At 38.0% G+C, this 17,147-nt stretch overlaps 2 protein-coding genes and 1 pseudogene across 2 annotated transcripts; all 3 read left to right on the forward strand.

The window, feature by feature from the left end:
* The first annotated feature begins 75 nt into the window (after positions 1-75).
* LOC107723746 (trafficking protein particle complex subunit 6B) lies at positions 76-2,078 on the forward strand. The gene is made up of 6 exons (XM_016532456.1): positions 76-350; positions 481-548; positions 803-920; positions 1,038-1,121; positions 1,574-1,667; positions 1,871-2,078. Exons 1-6 carry the CDS (start codon positions 273-275, stop codon positions 1,900-1,902), a joined length of 474 nt encoding a protein of 157 aa, XP_016387942.1. The 5' UTR covers positions 76-272; the 3' UTR covers positions 1,903-2,078.
* A 509-nt stretch (positions 2,079-2,587) lies between these two features.
* LOC107723743 (targeting protein for Xklp2-like) lies at positions 2,588-9,311 on the forward strand. The gene is made up of 18 exons (XM_016532453.1): positions 2,588-2,736; positions 3,310-3,435; positions 3,581-3,724; positions 3,811-3,928; positions 4,252-4,326; positions 4,402-4,449; positions 4,610-4,774; positions 5,253-5,362; positions 5,450-5,613; positions 5,702-5,870; positions 6,084-6,222; positions 6,311-6,527; positions 6,634-6,729; positions 6,811-6,981; positions 7,070-7,216; positions 8,216-8,327; positions 8,567-8,754; positions 8,942-9,311. Exons 2-18 carry the CDS (start codon positions 3,327-3,329, stop codon positions 9,050-9,052), a joined length of 2,283 nt encoding a protein of 760 aa, XP_016387939.1. The 5' UTR covers positions 2,588-2,736; positions 3,310-3,326; the 3' UTR covers positions 9,053-9,311.
* Positions 9,312-11,048: 1,737 nt separating this feature from the next.
* Positions 11,049-16,904, forward strand: LOC107723727 (myosin light chain kinase family member 4-like; annotated as a pseudogene).
* Positions 16,905-17,147: the final 243 nt, after the last annotated feature.

The raw sequence follows: 17,147 nt of genomic DNA on the forward strand, positions 1-17,147 counted from the left end.
TTTCCAAACAAAACGAGAGAGAAAAAACATCTTTACGTTCAGGCATATACAAGGGCAGCTAGGTCTCAGCCAAACAGGAAGTGGAACAGATGTGAAGAAGGACCCTAATAGTAAAGTAGGGAGCAGTCGAATAGACTGGCGAATTGTTTGAATTTAGTTGATTTCTTCGCACAATGAATAGTGTCCATTTACTAAAGTAGTAGGCTAAGTGATTTATACCCGTAGTCGGTTTGGGTCGCTTGTCAGTTTCAGTCTGGCTGAACTGGCTCGAGATGGCAGACGAGGCTCTCTTTCAGTTCCTGCACAGTGAAATTATTCAATATGTCAACAGTGCAGAAACTGGGGAATCGGTAAGAGCCCTGAAAACACTGTCACAGAATAGTAGAATAGCGTAATAGAACTGAGTAAGCCCAGCACACTAATAAAACAAATTGTGAGAAAGTTGCATGTTGAATTCATGTAATGTTCTGCTGTGCTCAGGAGAATGGACGATGTGTTTCTAAACTTGAGAACATGGGGTTTCGTGTGGGACAAGGACTTATTGAGAGGTATCATGGCAGATCTTTTCATCCATAAATTCAAATTTTATTCTTAAGTCAAGCAAATCCTCTGATGACATCCTATGATCTGACTGCTTGTTGCAGTTTTATTTGTAGTACTGCAGCTTGTCAGTGGACCCAAATTTAACTAAATGGTTTTTAATTCATTTTACTGAAAATTGAATAGACTATTTAATTAGTATTTCAAATAAATAGCCATTTGTTCTTGAGAAGATGTGTCTCAAGCACATTTTTGTTTGCAGGTTTACCAAAGACACGCCACGTTTTAAAGATGAACTTGATGTTATGAAGTTTATCTGCAAAGATTTCTGGACCAGTGTTTTTAAGAAGCAAATTGACAACCTGAGAACAAACCACCAGGTGTGTACATTATAATGCTAATTTATGTCATCTCAATTCGTCTCAGCGCTTAGTGTATGTCTTCATTAACTAGAGGTGCTTATTAAGAAAATCCTCACATGTTTAAATTGTTTGTAGGGTATTTATGTGCTACAAGATAACAAGTTTCGCCTGCTGACCCAACTGTCTGCTGGAAAACAGTATATGGAACATGCACCGAAGGTAAGCAGCATAAATAACTTCAATAAGCTTTAATGGCGAGTTAAATAAAAACATAAACATAAGCTGACTTGATCTTTAAACTGAACCTGCAGAATCAATATCTTCATCCTTGTAAATACCATAATGAGTATGAATATTTAGTATTTAAATTTGTCTTGTAATAATATTGTATCTACAGACAGGGAAGAAGGAATATACAATATTTAATAAAATCTCAAATAATGTAATTAAAGGGATAGTTTACCCAAAAAAAAAATTCTGTCATCATTTACTCACCCTCGTGTTGTTGCAAACCTGTAAGACTTTTGTCCATTTCCATGTCCATTTTTAATTAAATCTTAAAGACTTCTGTCCCTCCATCGACAGTCTATACAACTACCACTTTTATGTTCAAAAAGTTCATAAAGAAATCGTAAAACTAATTTTTCTCTCTCCTTTTTTCATTCCTGCAGTTCTTAGCCTTCACCTGTGGACTGGTCCGAGGAGCACTTTCAAACCTTGGTGTGAAAAGTATTGTCACAGCAGAAGTATCAGTCATGCCTGCTTGTAAGGAGCAACTTTTATGCAAAAATATAGTCTTATTGAAATAACCACTAGATTTTCAGTACTTTTTCCATGATCTTAATCTGAAACTTAACATTAATGAAGTCTGAGCTCATCAAGTTCTAATTAAATGTAAAATGTAACTAATTGTTTCTTTTTTGTTGTCTTCTGCCATCCCTCCTCTTCTGCACTTTCTTTGTTCTTAGGCAAATTCCAGGTGATGATCCAGAAGATGTAATTCACTACACAGAAGCGTATTGCTTATAACATGTGCATCTTAATTTTATTGCCTTGTCATTTTTATATTCCCTTGCCTTATTGTACTGTATTGTTTTAGTATTTTGACATTCATGATTCTCTGTCCACATTCACTGTGTTTTGATTTGCACTGATAACATTAAAGCTGGAAACCTAGTATGGGTCTGTGCTTCATTTTCACTGATGAAATGTTTCTAATAAATTTTAGTGAAAAAAAGAATAGCCTATTGAGAATTAAGATAATTGTATGAAAATATAACTTTTTACTAACAACTGATCACAAAAGATCGTTTTGTAGAACAGAAGACCGTAAATGAAGGTAATCTGTAAATAAAACAATTAATTTATTTAAACTAACTTCAGTCAGTTGGCGAACAATTAAATTAATTTTCTACCTATTAGATTGTGTTTTATTAACGTCTACACCTACCCCAACCCTAAACCTACCCCTTACAATAATGAAAAAAATAGTAATTATTGTACAGTGTGACAAAAATTACGCTGTATTGATGTGCGCATGCCCAGTAGCGCCATACGTATCCCTTCTAGCCGTTATGCATCTCTGTGCTTCTCCTTCTTTCAGCTAGTCACGTGGTTATCGCGTTCGAAAACGTCACAAGTGCGGAGCTAATAGAAAACGAAACGCGCCGTGTTAAGCCCTCTGATTGGCTGATTCATAAACGCAGTTCTAACGGCACCAACATTCAAACTAGCATTCTCGACTGGTTGTGGAGGAGGATACGGGCGTCTGTTGATTCAGAATTGTACTATATTTTGCCAGGTTGTGATAGTAGGCATCGGTTTGGTTTAAAACGTAAGTATGTTTTCTTGCACATTTTTAAACATTATCATATTTTGATTTAGACTCAGCTGCTGCATTTAAATTAAGCTTTAATTGGTGCGGTTTTATTTGGCCGTAATCGCTGCAAAACAAGTTTTTCATGTTTAATGCAACAGAACGACGGATTTCAGAGTTTATTTACTCAATTGATTAATGTTATCTTAATTTATGTAAAGATATTATTTAGGCTTCGTTTGTTTACATTTATCCTTTTGTTTGTGATTATGAGTAATGAGAGGTGCATGCGGATATTTCATATCAACTGATTCTGTGTAAAGTGCCGATCTGCCATTTAAGATGTATTAGAATATTAATAGTCTGTAATTTACATAGATTATTCTTATAATCCATAACCGGTGGATAAATTTAGCGCTGCTATTGCAGTCTGGGCCTTGAGTCTGAGATTAGCCATCAACTGCCATTTTGCGCCGCTCTGCGCAGGAAATGTAGAACTACTTTATAATTTTTTTTTTCTTCATTATGTGTGCAGCTTTGCTACAGATTACGTTTTAACTGTATAAATCCTTTTTCTTTTTGGTTTTGCAGAAGATTCCGGTGTGAATATGGAAGGGGGCTCTGCTGATGCATACACATGGGATGCCCCTTCTCATGTTATAGAGTCTATAGATGAATTTGCCCTGGACCCTCAGGATAATGCTGACCAGTGGTTTGGTATGACTTCAATCTTTATGTTTGTGTGTGTGTATGTATATTAATAATAAATTAATGCATACATGTTCAAGTGCACAAATAATAATAATAATTAAACGCATAAATGTTCAATTGCACAACTATCTTTGTTCTGTTTTGCTATTAGAGTTGAAGGCAACTCCTAAAGGCGGCACGGTGGAACAGCTCACCACCCCTTTACAGACAAAATTTTTTAATGAAACCCACAATACCAACAGACCCAAAGCTCTAGTGTCTCCCATGGTCAAAAAAGATGAGACAACAAGCTCAGGTTGGGGAAAAACGGCTTCAATTAGGAAAAACTTCAAAAAAGATGTTTGATTTGCATGTGGAATCTTAATATTTGCTCTGCTTCAGATGTCAGAGAAAGCACCTCTACGGAGGTCCCATCTAATATAGTCACATCATGGGCAAACGGCAGAACTACTTCAGCTCCTGGTCAGGGCCAGAATTCTGTTCCTGCTCAACCACGGAGGTAAATAACACCTTATCTGTAATTTATATACACCCTCTTAAACTAGTCCATTTTTTTCACTCTCTTCTAGTCAAGTCACCTTTATTTATATAGCGCTTTTAACAATACATATTGTATTTTATATGTAGCTTTACAGTATCAAATAGTGTGGCAAAAGGACAATGGTAAACACTCAATTTTCAGTTAAAGGCAGTTCATCATTGAATTCGGTGATATCGTCCAGCTCAGTTCAATTTAAATAGTATCTGTGCAATCAAGTCAACGATTTCGCTGGAAATTAAACGATTCTAACATTGGTTGACTTCTCTTGTTTCTTCCTGTAGAGTGTCCAAACGGCCTGTACCTAGAGATGAAAAGCCTACAGCTCCTACAACACCTCCTCTTGTCAAGAAAAGAAGGTATGTTTTTCAAATTTTAGATCTGTTATTAGTCTATTAGAGTGTGCTCAATTAGCCATTTGTCTCGCTGCATAGAGTTGTACCGGCTGCCACAGCATGGAGAGTTTTTGATCAGCGGCGAAGGTAAAATTAACTAGGAAATGTGTGTGCTTAGCTGAGAAGGGCACCTAGTGGGCATGTAGTAGACTTCACTGGTGAAAATGCTGGTAATGTGGGGTGTTACCTGGAAGTAACAATATTCTGTGATTTTCTAATAATATGCTTTTGGTTTATCTCCTCACAGAAGCTCAACTTCCAGAACTGTGCGACGCAGCGGTGCTGGTGTGCGACGCAGCGGTGCTGGTGTGCGACGCAGCGGTGCTGGTGCGAGGAGCAGTGTCCGGCTGAGAAACAAACCAGCCATTGCCTCAAAGACCGCAGACACTGCCTCTGCCTCCAACACTACACAGTGAGAGAGAATCCTATTAGCAAAAATGTTTGTTAGCAAAGTCAAACTACACTACATTATCAAAAGTTTTTTTTATTTAAAAAAAAAAAATGCTTTCAGTTGATTTAACTTCATGGTATGTTTTCAGACTTTAAGGATCATGTGACACTGAAGACTGTAGTAATGATGCTAAAAATCAGCTCTGCCATCACAGGAATCAATTGAATTTTTAAAACTGAATTTTTTTTTTTACTTGTAGTATAATTTTGACCGTTTTACTGTATCAAATAACTGAAGCTAAGGGTGAGATTTTACACGCAAAAAAAACATAAACTTACCCAACCTCAAACTTTAGGTAGTTGTTGGTATTTGTAAAGAACAGGAGCTTCCCCTTGTGTCTTTTCAGTTGATTTAACTTCAATGTATGTTTTATCATTTATTTACTTATCAGAAGGGTTTAATTTTAAAGTAAAATATATGTGCGTTCTTTGAATTTCAGACAGAAAAGCACAGAACAGCAAGAGCTGGAGCGCATCGAGGCTCTACAAAAAGAGGTGGCGGAACAGCGGCGTAGGAATGAGGCGAGCTACAGGGCTGCTCTGGCAGGCAGTGAGTCACTAGCAAAACCATTCTGTTCTTAATGATAAGAGCAATGCTGCATTTATTGTATAATTGGCTGTTCTGGTTGTTTTAAAGGTCAGCTTCCTAAGAGGCATGTGCTGTCCACCACCATTCCCAAAGAATTCAACTTCCGCTCAGATAGCAGGCTAAAGAACCACACTGATGGAGGCTCTGCAGTCGACAACTCGTACAGGGAGGTGGATTTCACCTCTCAGCTCCGCAAGCACCCATCTTCCCCTGTGAGTACAGTCACTAGGATGAGTAGTTGGATTCTTTTTGAAGCTGCTTGATGACTTCAAGTGGGTTTAAATGTTTGTCATTCTGTAGTTGAAGGCTCCAAAGGGAACAACCATTCCTAAACCCTTCAACCTCTCCAGAGGAAAGAGGAAGCTTGATGAGGCAGGAGCCTACATGCCAATGGCCCAGCAGATTGAACAGTTTCAGAAACGCACTCCCATCCGCTATCACCTGCGTAGTCGGCAGAGCCAGGAAAGAGGTGTGTCTCCTGTCAGACCCTATTTCTGGTAGCTTTGAATATTATTAGCATTGCATTCTTGTGTGATGCTGGTAAAGCATCATTTATTCACCCTCATGTAGTTCCAGAACTATGACTTTCTTCAGTGGGATAAATACATGATGATTTCCTTTGGAGATCTGTAATCTACACTTCAGATGATTTTGACTAATTTTGCCTGTATTTTATTTGCAGGACCTTCACCAGTGAAGGCTGAGAAGCCAAAAATCACACATCCCAAAACGCCACAGCTACTGACTCGCCAGAGACATCGTCCCACAATGGTGAAAAGCACTGCGGAAATTGAGGCAGAAGAAACAGAAAAAAATCAGCAGTAAGTTTTGAAGAGACTCTTGTGTTTTAATGCTTAATTTTAATTTAGCACAAGAACATCTCTTCAAACTTTCCTTCGGTCATTTCAGGTTTAAGTTCAAAGCTCTAGAACTCAACAGAAAGATTCTAGAAGGAGCTTTGGTTTTTAAAAAGCCGGCTAGTAAAGCAGTTACCAAGCCTGAGGGCTTCCAGCTGGAGATTGAGAAGCGACTTCAGGAGAGGCAGGCCAGTAAGAAGCCTGAGGAAGAAGAGGACCACACGTTCCATCCCAGACCTCTACCAACTCGAATTCTGGAGGAAGTTGTGGTTAGTAACAGCTCTCTCAGCCCCTTTTTTTTAGGTTTGTTTTATCGAGGTCGAGACGTCCTTTTTAATAATTCTATTGTTACTGTCAACACCCCCCCTCATAAAGGGTGTCCCAGAGAAGAAAGTTCTAAATCCAACTGTTCCAGAATCACCTGCATTTGCTCTTAAAAACCGTGTGCGAATGGAAAAGAAAAAAGAAGAGGTACATTTCAGTCTTATGCTTTATTTAAATTCATGAAACTGATATTTGTTGACTCTTCACATAATTCCTTTGCCCGTTCAGGAGAAGCCTCCTGCTCCAATTAAGGCACATGCTGTGCCCCACTTCCTGCCCTTTCAGCCCAAACTACCAGTCAAGAGCCAGGTAGAAATGTGCCCTTTCTCATTCGAGGAACGTGAACATGAACGAAGAGTAATGAAGGAGAAGAAACTGGAGGAAATGAGAAATGAAGAGGTATTTTCTTTATGGAGCAGCTAAAAGTCTTATTGTTCTTCATTTCATAACTGTGCCTAAATTGGACTGCCTCACCCAAATCTCACAGGTACCCAAGTTTAAGGCCCAACCCCTTCCTGACTTCCATGAAGTGCACCTCCCTGAGAAAAAGGTAGTAGAGCCCACCAAACCTGCTCCTTTCAAGCTGATGGTTGACGAACGAGGAGCTGCAAAGGGTGAACGCTGGGAGCAGATGGTAAGATCTTCTAAACCTTTCCTCTTCATCTTCCATATATTTTGATATTCTAGACCAAGGGTCTGAAACCTTCAACATCAGAAGAGCCATATTGGGCCCTTTCCCACTGAATAAAATTCACATTTTAATAAAATTCAAAACCTATTTGATCTCTAAAATGAAGATAAAATGCCATGCAGCTAACTGTTTTATATTCAGCTACGTTACAGGGCAGGGGCGTGGCAATCATTTCAAAAGTATGGGGGGCAGAAATAATATTTATGTATGTGTAATTGACAACAATTGAAAATGTATTTTATTGCTTCTGTACTGTAATAAATGCTATGTCAATTAGCACTGTATCATTCATATACTTTACCTGCCTGGAGAAGACTTGGAAAAACACGGAAACATATATTGTCAATTATTGTCTTGGTTTCATCAGTTAAGGTTTATTCTTGTTACTTCAGCCTAGCGAGATGCTTTTGTCCATGCTTCAGATTTCCCGGCACATCAAAAGTTATTACTTCTATGAGTCTTAGTTTCAAACTTTCTGCGCGAGCGCCCTCCGGCTTCAAGAATGAATGAGACATTGCATGAGAGTGTCTGGCACTCCGTAATGCTCGCATCATTTTAGATACGAATAAAATGCGTCCAAAACTGTGACTATCTTGTCTCTTAATTTAAATCTAGATTTATTCACACTGGTCCTTAACCTCTACGTGAACACACTTGCCCGAAAAAAAGTGCAGGGGAAGAGTTTAGGTTTTATTAAAAGTTGGGGGAACACGTCCCCTGTGTGTTTTACGACCGTGCTACAGGGAGCCACCGCAGAGGGATGAAAGAGCCACAGGTTGCCGACCCCTGTTCTAGACCACACATGACCAATGTTCTGCTTGGCAATTGTGTTTGCATGCTTGCAACTAGTTAGCCAGTGGAAAATCACTTGTCTCTCTGCATTTGTGACATTGTATACAATCTGTGTCTTAACTGGTTCCTTCCATTAAAATGTTTCTCCAGATGAAAGAGGAGTTGAAACGACAGGCTGAAGCCGCATGTTTTAAGGCACAACCAAACAATGTATCTCACAAAGAACCATTTGTACCGAAAAAGGAGACTCGCTCCATCTTGGGTATGTTGTTGTATGTGGCAGGTGGTTTTTGTGGTCTTTCCACGTAGTGTTTCACACCCCGTGTTGTGCTGTCTCCAGTCTGACCTTCTTCTGGGCTTACTGACTTTGTGTGAATTTTGTTGGCGTGCACAGTTAATTCCAAAACCAACTCTCGCTTCCTTCCAACTTTCACCACTGCTCTCACCTCTACCTGACCACTTCATCTGGTCCTCTTTGTTTACCTTTGGCACTTTCTAAAGCCAATACTACTAATTCTGCAGTTCCAGAGGCATTCCAGTTGGCCACAGAACGGAGAGCCAAGGAACGAATGGAGTTCGAAAAGGAGTTGAGCGAGAAGGAGGCGCTGAAGGCTCACATGGAAGAGGAGTGGCTAAGAGAACGAGAGGAGCAGGAAAAGGAGGGGATTGCAAGGCTGCGACACGAACAGGTGAGCGATTTCAGAATGAAGGTTGCTTATCCTCCCAGGCCTGGAAAGTTGTGAATTGGCATCAAGTAATCTAAAATATTTATCTGCACTTAAAAAGAACAAATGTATTTTATTTCTTCATCACTTCAATGTAAAATTATTTGGCCCTTTTATATTGTAAATTTAATTCCATCTCTTTTTTTGAAAGGTGCGCAAGGCCCAGCCAATCAGACGCTATAAGCCAGTGGAGTTGAAAAAGAGTGAAGTGTCTCTCACAGTGCCCCAATCTCCAAACTTTTCAGATCGTTTCCGCTTGTAAATGTGTAATGCACCGTTACATTGACTTAATTGTACAAAGTTCTCAATGTGTTTTGCTGTTGTCTTTTTATATCTCTCTATCTGTCTGTGGCTGATGCATTTAAGCCTTTGTGGTTGAGTAAAACAATTTTACAGTTGGGTGTGGCGACTGCCCCAGCTAAATTTCTCTTTTTAAACTCCTGTATATGAAGTCATTTTTTTCTGTTCTCCTTTTTTGACTGTTTTCTTCCATTTTTTACAATAAAGAAACTTCGTATAAATGATTTGTTTACTGTCTGTTGTGGCTGAACTGAAATTGGACCATTCAACCTCTTCATAAAACTATTTCTTAATTTGGTTGAAAGTCATCTGTAAGGACTCAACAGTCTTGATCTTGCACTTTCTAATTATTAGTCACTTTTTACTAAATACTTGTCATGCAAAGTTTTATTCTTGGTTTGATATGTAATTTATATGTAGGTTAAGTAAAGGGCAGAGATTTTATTCCATTAAAGCTGCATGACTCAGCAGTGCATGGTTGAACGCTAAAGGTACATGTTTCACATTCGTTCAGCTCATGCTTTATTGTCTCTACTCTTTTTGTCTTGGAAAGACTTTGTGCCCCCTCCCCAGGGCCAGCTCTGCGTGCTTATATCAGTTTACGGTTTGTGAGCCCCCTTCTCTGGTCTGCCTATTTCTGGTGAGGTGGCTACCGAGTGATAAAAGAGAATTTTGACAGGCTGGTACTTCGTGAGCTTCCAGAGAACAGTCTGTTCAAACCCTTGGCCGGAAAACGCATGTACTTTTCACTGGACAAACATCTTTACAGGTGGGTGTGAAATGGTTGAGAATTTATTGAAAATATCTTATTTGGAGTATAGTCTGAAGACGTTCAGATGGTACAGTTACTGTTATTTTTTTTTTGTAACTACATCTATATCTCATTACAGAACAGTTACACATACATATGGAATATTTCTACTTTTAAAAATGTAATGTCATACTGCAGGAAGTTTTCAATGAACTACAAAAAAGCTATAAATCTGAAATGTTACAGCTGAAAATGCATTTACTAGACTCAAATACTTACTCAAATATTCCTTAATATTGTTTAAAGTAATTTAATTAATTGTAATATTAACTTAATTGCATTTAGTTAATTGTATCAATTTAACGTTAAATAAAGAGTCTGTGTTACTTGTCAGTTTTGCATGCAAAACTTTGCCTACCTGAGTTTTATTTTGTTTCCCTACTGGGAAACTGTTTAACCAGTCTAAGTTTGTTTGCTGGTCTTAGTTGGATCTATTGATTTATTATCTTTTTTTTTTAAAGGAGATTGTGTTCTTTTCAGCTGGTCATGCTAGGAGACAAGCTAAAGCCAGCTAAGACCAGCAAACCAACCTAGACTATTTATTTCAGCAAAGTTTCTATTAAAAACTTGAAAGTAGCAACAATGACGTTCACTGTGTGTGTAAATCCACAGGCCTAATTGTAATTTTGACTTTAAGAAGACCTTGTCTTCAGTACCTCTATTTTTTCATCTCTCTCTAGCACAACCTTCATTCCATGTCTGTCAAGGGCTCTATGAAATGCCCCGTGCCTCCATCCAGCCCCACAACCCTGGAGGCCAAGGTTGATGAACTACGATTTAAAGTGGAGCAGCTCCTCTTGAGCCCAGGGAGAAGTTGCCCCATGTGTGGGACCTGCGTTCAGCACAGCACACTGCAGGAGACTGTGACCAGCCAGCTGTCGGCTCAGACCAGACTTCTGGATTCCTTATTTTCTACTGCTGAACACAAATATTTTGAAGAATGTTAATAACAAAACACTATTGGTTCCCACTGACTTCCATTGTAATGTTTGTCCATTCAATAAAAGTCAATGGGAACCAAAAGTGTTTTGTTACCAGTATTCTTCAAAAAAAAACAAGAAAAAAAAAAAACAAGTCATACAGGTTTGGAACTAGGTTGGTGTCTAAATAACTTCTTCTTTTTTTTTTTTTTCTTAAATATGTAAGGTCTGGAGGACAGACAGTGTGAGAGAGTGTCTGTGCCTTTAGTGGCTCTACAGAGACGGAAATCACTGCCTGTTCGAACCTCTGTGGTCAGTGGAAAGAAGGACAACAGCCAGAATTGCTTATAAATGGTTCCATTAACTCTTAAGACTATGGCAAACAGTGATTGCATTAATCAAAATGGCATAAATTACATTTAAGGCCCATTAACACCAACAACAATAACTGCAGTTTTAAAAATGTATGAGAATAAGTAAGTTCACACCATAAATATGATGATAATGACACAGAAGCACAATATGATTGGAATTTTTTTCAGAGTTGAGCTGATGAATGAAAAAACATTGACAGACAATCAGAATCCATTCAATTTGAAAGATCTTGAGCATTTAAAGCAGCAAACAGCAAAACTGCAGTATGCTCATATAATAAACAATGTTATCAACCATTAGCCGTTGACACGTTAACATAGTTGTTGCTACAGTTATAGTTTTTGGTCTGATCAGGCCTTGACCATGTATTTAATTCCGGTTTGTAAACCGTTTTTTTTTCTATCACTCTCTGTTGACAGGAGGAAGTCTATGTTCGCTTGGACAGAGACCGTAAAATGGTGCCACATGCTTTTAATATGCCTTCGGAGAAAGGTAACTACAATAAACTATGTTATTACACCATATATGTCATTTGGAAAGGTGAAGTGGGGCAGCAGGATTGTCATGGTCATTTTTGATGGACATGAATCTGAATGACGGGCCTGTTAGTGTGTTAACTATTTATGGACTGCAGAATGACAGGGAGACTAAAGAACAAACCATAAATAAAGGTTATACAAATAAAAGAGAATGACTTTGGGGTTTAAAATATATATACTATGCATATATACTATAACTTGCATACTAGTATAATAAAGCCTTATATTGTATATTCTTTGTTTGTGCAGGTTTTTTGCTAGAAATCAATGAAAACAATTGTACGATAAGAGAGGACCATCAAGCTAAAAAAGATTCAACAAATGTCAAAGTTCAACAGGAGCCTAAATTGCAGATCAAGGGAGAAAAAGAAATATCCACTGTAAACTCTAAGATCGGATCTATCTCATCATCAAACACAGAAAATGAATATGGTTGAAAAAAAGAACATGCCAACAAACCAGAATGATGTCCCGAAACCCGTCATTGCTGCGTCAGTGGTGACCCAGAGGACTCCAGGTATTGCTCCACCAAAGACAGAAGCCCAAGACGACAGGAAAGTGTCACCGCCAAACACCAAAGCGCCTATTCCTGTGACAAAGATTGTGGTTTTGCCTGACACAATCGGACCGAAGCATACTGAAGCAGTGAATGTAACCCTACCAAATCATACCGTACCGAAAACAACTGGACTGGTTGCTCCGTTAATGCCTCAGTGTACAGCTTCACTGGTACCCAACAATCCTCCCAGTGTCCCTACAGATGCAACACCAATCCAAACATTTCCCAAAACAAGTCTGGGTCCTCCTGTAGCAACTGCGCAGAGTTCTGGAAAATCATCAGTAAATAAACTCACAACAAAAACGTCATCACAAGATGCAACATTGTTACCGCCAAGCCACAAACCGCCAAAAACAATGGGTTTGAATGTTACTACAGCCACAAAAGAGGCTTTCGCGCTCAGACAAGTGCACAGCTGCCCTAATTCCCTACAGAGGTAGGGTAAATCAAGCAATGGATGCATTGCTTGTCCCTCGATTTAAAATGCATTGTATTACTTTTGGAGCAGTGGTTGACTTGGACCATGTTTTTAAGTATTACTGTTTTTATGTGTTTTTGATCAAATAAATGCAGCCTCTGTAAGTAAAAGTGACTATATATAGTATGTGTATAAACATATAGTAATGCATAGTTTTATAAATGGCAATGTTTTTCATCTTATACAGATTACAAGTCACTGGAGGAAAAGCAGATTTGGTCCACACGGTATCAGCACCTCTGGCTAAGAAAACGACTGAAGCAGTTGGAGCAGCAAACCACGTTTCAGGTGGAATACAGATTAAAATAACTCCAGTTACAGACAAGAATTTAGTACAGATGAAGAGCCATAACCCTCCTAAAACCTGTTTTAAAGTAATAGGTAAGTAACCTGTATTTTTTTTTTTTTTTGTTCTGATAACATAAAAACGAATTAAAAGTAAAAAATGTAAATAATTTAAAAAGGAAATTAAGTTCAAGGATATGTGTAATTGGTAATGTCTGTAAATAGTTTTCAGAAGAGAATAAAATAACCACCGAATGACAGAACTGTGCTTGTGTGAATTTGTTTTCAAAGGTTAAAGAGGTGACAGGAGGCCTCTAGTATAGCCTGACCTTAGAAATCTGAAGTATCTAGAAAATGATAATCCTTTGTCCCTGGCACATTATTGTATCATCCACTCTCCTGCAGCTGTTCCCACTCCAACCCAACATGAAGAGCGTTATAGATCAGATATCAACACCATGAATGTCTCATAGTGGTGGCTGACCCAAGATTCCCACTGATCTAGACAAACTGTTGTCTGAAAAACACACATAACAGTGTCTTTCTGGCTCTTTTCAGATGATGCTTCACCTCAGCCCGCGCCTTTTGCTCACCAGTTTGTCTCGCTGAAGTCTAACCCTCCACCCAGTGGTACCTTCAGTATCCACACCAGAGAAGTGCTGGGAGGGTGAGATGATCATTTCTGCTTACTCTAACTGTTAGCGCTCACTTAAATCAATTATTTATCATGTATAATTATTTATTTAGCACCTTTGACATTTTTTTTACCGCCATATTTAATAATTGTATCATCAGTGGTCGCTTTGGCAAGGTGCACAAATGTATGGAGACTAAGACGGGGATGAGGCTTGCTGCTAAAATCATCAACACAAGAAATGCCAGAGAAAGAGTAAGTATATCTGTGTACATATATAATACTTTACAAATATAACTGAAAATATCTGCACTTAGAATAGAAGTGTCATAACATACATGTAGAGCTAGGTAGATTACTTACAAATTGTGTAGTCCATTACTGTTTACATGATGAAAACTGTAGTTTCCCTAATTGGGCTTAATGTAAGAACTACAGTGGGTTTGTGAGTTGAGTTTATTTAAACACTTGAACACTAAAAATAGATTTTTTTTTTTTTAACCTGCAAACAACACTGAAAACAATCAAATGTGTTGTAAAATTATTGAAATATTAACTTCCTCAGAGATATTTCAAGTAAATATCTCATGTCAGAGGTGTTTGGCTGACAAAAACGTTTAGGAATCCTTGCATTAATGAACAAACGCTATATATAACAATGATATTACACATCCAAAGTCTTTCAGGTTTGAAAATATTTTGTCCAGACCTCTAGAGTCAACAGTAAATGAAGGTCACTCCAGATATAATGAAGACAAAGAATAATTAGGGAAAATAAATACATTCTAAATGATTTACGGCCATTGTTTACATAATATGTAATCATGTAATCCATAAAAAGGTAACTGTAATCTGATTATAAGCATTATAAAATGTCATTACAAATACTTGATTTTTGGAATCTGATTACGTAATCCTGATTACATGTAATCAGTTACTATTCAGCTCTGCATACATGTTGCTGTCAAACTAGTGCTCTGCTACCACAATTTGTTTTTATTACCAACATAACAGTACCATAATAAACTAGAGGTTATTTGAGACAAACAAAACGAGTTGGATATTTACAACTGTGACAAAAATCTAGAGACACTATATGAGAGACTATATAATTCTTTTGACTTTTTGGCAGTATGGCAGGTGTTTGTGTAATTTTTCCTTCTGATAGATGTTCAGATTATGGTTTAATTATGGTTAGATAGTTACATACCGTTCAAAAGTCTTGGGTCGATGGATTTTTTAATGTTTTTGAAAGACTTCAATTATGCTCACCAAAGGCTGCATTAGTTGCTCAAAAATGTTAAAAACGGTAATGTTGTAAGATATTACAATTTAAAATATCTGTTTTCTATTATTATGTTTAAAGTGTAAGCTATTCCTGTGATGGCAAAGCTTAATTTTTTAACAGTCATTATTCCAGTCTTCATTGTCATATGCACAAAAGTGCTCACAAAACAGGGTCATGATATTAATTTTTCAAGGTTGTTCCTGTTGTTTTGCAGGACATGGCACTAAATGAGATCCAGGTCATGAACCAGCTCAATCACCCCAATGTCCTCCAACTTTATGAAGCCTTTGAGGTCAAGAATCAAGTTGTGCTGATCCTGGAGTAGTGAGTAGTGTGATTCTTTTTAAGCAATAAAACACAATTGGCTAAAATGCAACATGGCATATGAAACAACAGAGAACATTGTCTTTTCTATTCAGTGTGGAGGGAGGTGAGTTGTTCGAGAGAATCGTGGATGAGAGCTGTCCGCTGACTGAGGTGGATGCCATGGTGTTTGTGAAACAGATCTGTGAGGGTGTCCAGTACATGCACCAGATGTATGTACTTCACCTGGACCTCAAGGTAACAGATGAAGCAAAAAGGGGTCACTTTGTTCTTTCAGATTTAGGCTAGTGATTTTGTTCTTTTCTCAAGGGATTCACTGAGATTATAGTTTAAGCCTTTATGGAAACTTGTATGTCAGAGGGAAATGTGTTACAGTTTATCACTTTTTTTCCAGCCAGAGAACATTCTTCTTGTTAATTGCTCTAGCCATCAGGTGAAAATTATTGACTTTGGACTAGTGAGGAGGTAGGATTTATACTTATACACTGCTATTGTATTGTACTTGTCCATGCATGTTTATGTGTTCAAATGAAGATAAGTGTTGTCATCAGCCATTTTTGCTGGCATGACATTTGCCTTACATACTTTTCCAGTGACCACTGTGTATTTCTGAATGTGTCAATCCTCTGAGAGTTCAAATAATATAGCCAAGGCTTATTTTTATGTTCAAGTGGTTTTTCTTCCTGTCCCTCTTCAGATATAAACCACGAGAGAAGCTCAATTCGGAACGCCTGAATTTTTTGCTCCAGAGGTGGTGAACTTCGATTTTGTCTCCTTCCCTACAGATATGTGGACTTTGGGAGTCGTCACATACATGCTGTAAATCACATTAACACACACCAGAACATGTAATTCACAATTAAATAATCATTTGAACAAATGTCTATATTTGAATTAAAAATTCGCTGTACCACTCCAAAAGAGACATAAGCAGGCCTTGATTACAAATTCAATTATTTTTAATAAGTGATTTCATACAAATTAGTCACAAAGATTGGCTAACAGTTGTGACGTCCGGTAAATGTTCTGGGAGTGAATCCAAAAACATCAAACAAGGCAATAAAACAGCATCCAGGGTCACTAAGTCAACTGCTTAGTCTAATTAAAGCAATAACAGTGTTATGGAGTATTCTGGGCCGCCTCCAAACCAGAAAATGAAACTTGTGTAACCCTGTTAGCTTCATGTTAGATGAACTCTTGAAATGGAGAAGCAATAAAAATCATATTTGATTTCTGTTGTTCTAGATTAAGCGGCCTCTCTCCTTTTCTGGGTGATGACGATAGCCAGACCCTCAACAATGTGCTTATGGGCAACTGGTAGGCCGCTATTATATTGATTCTATACTCAACAGAACATGAGCTAATTATAAACAAGTGCTGAAACATCTATTTAAAAATCATCTAAAGTCTACAAACAGCTCTAAAGAACGTTTTAAAGTGAAATCTGTTGTAAACATCGCCCCCTGTTGGATGTCTGTAGGTACTCTGATGAGGATGCGTTTGAGCATGTGCCTGCTGAGGCTCGGGACTTCGTCTCCAACCTGCTGATCAGAGAAAGAAGGTGACATTAAAAATACTTAAGTTTAAGGCTGATTATACACGGGGCAACTTTTTGAGTAATGTTGCTGGGCAACTTTGGGCAATGTTGCCGTCAAAGAGGAACCAGGTGAGACACAGGGCCCATGACAGATCTAAAGTATCAAGATAGAAATTTGTTACCCATTCTCAATGGGTACGTGCCCAAGAAACCGCACTCAAAAAAAGTTGCCCCGTGTATCATCAGCCTAAGAGAAGAGATTAATACTAAGTTCATCTTAATAAAATCATTTATCTAAAAAACATTA

This window comes from Sinocyclocheilus rhinocerous, unplaced genomic scaffold (assembly GCF_001515625.1).
Source record: "Sinocyclocheilus rhinocerous isolate Xijiao unplaced genomic scaffold, SAMN03320098_v1.1 scaffold905, whole genome shotgun sequence".
NCBI lineage: Eukaryota > Metazoa > Chordata > Actinopteri > Cypriniformes > Cyprinidae > Sinocyclocheilus > Sinocyclocheilus rhinocerous.

Coding starts and splice junctions, on each gene's coding strand:
- LOC107723746 (XM_016532456.1), top strand. CDS start 273: ATGGCAGACGAGGCTCTCTTTCAGTTCCTGCACAGTGAAATTATTCAA. Junction 549..802: donor GGACAAGGACTTATTGAGAG/GTATCATGGCAG, acceptor TTTTGTTTGCAG/GTTTACCAAAGACACGCCAC. Junction 921..1,037: donor ACCTGAGAACAAACCACCAG/GTGTGTACATTA, acceptor AATTGTTTGTAG/GGTATTTATGTGCTACAAGA.
- LOC107723743 (XM_016532453.1), top strand. CDS start 3,327: ATGGAAGGGGGCTCTGCTGATGCATACACATGGGATGCCCCTTCTCAT. Junction 3,929..4,251: donor GTTCCTGCTCAACCACGGAG/GTAAATAACACC, acceptor TTCTTCCTGTAG/AGTGTCCAAACGGCCTGTAC. Junction 5,363..5,449: donor CAGGGCTGCTCTGGCAGGCA/GTGAGTCACTAG, acceptor GTTGTTTTAAAG/GTCAGCTTCCTAAGAGGCAT.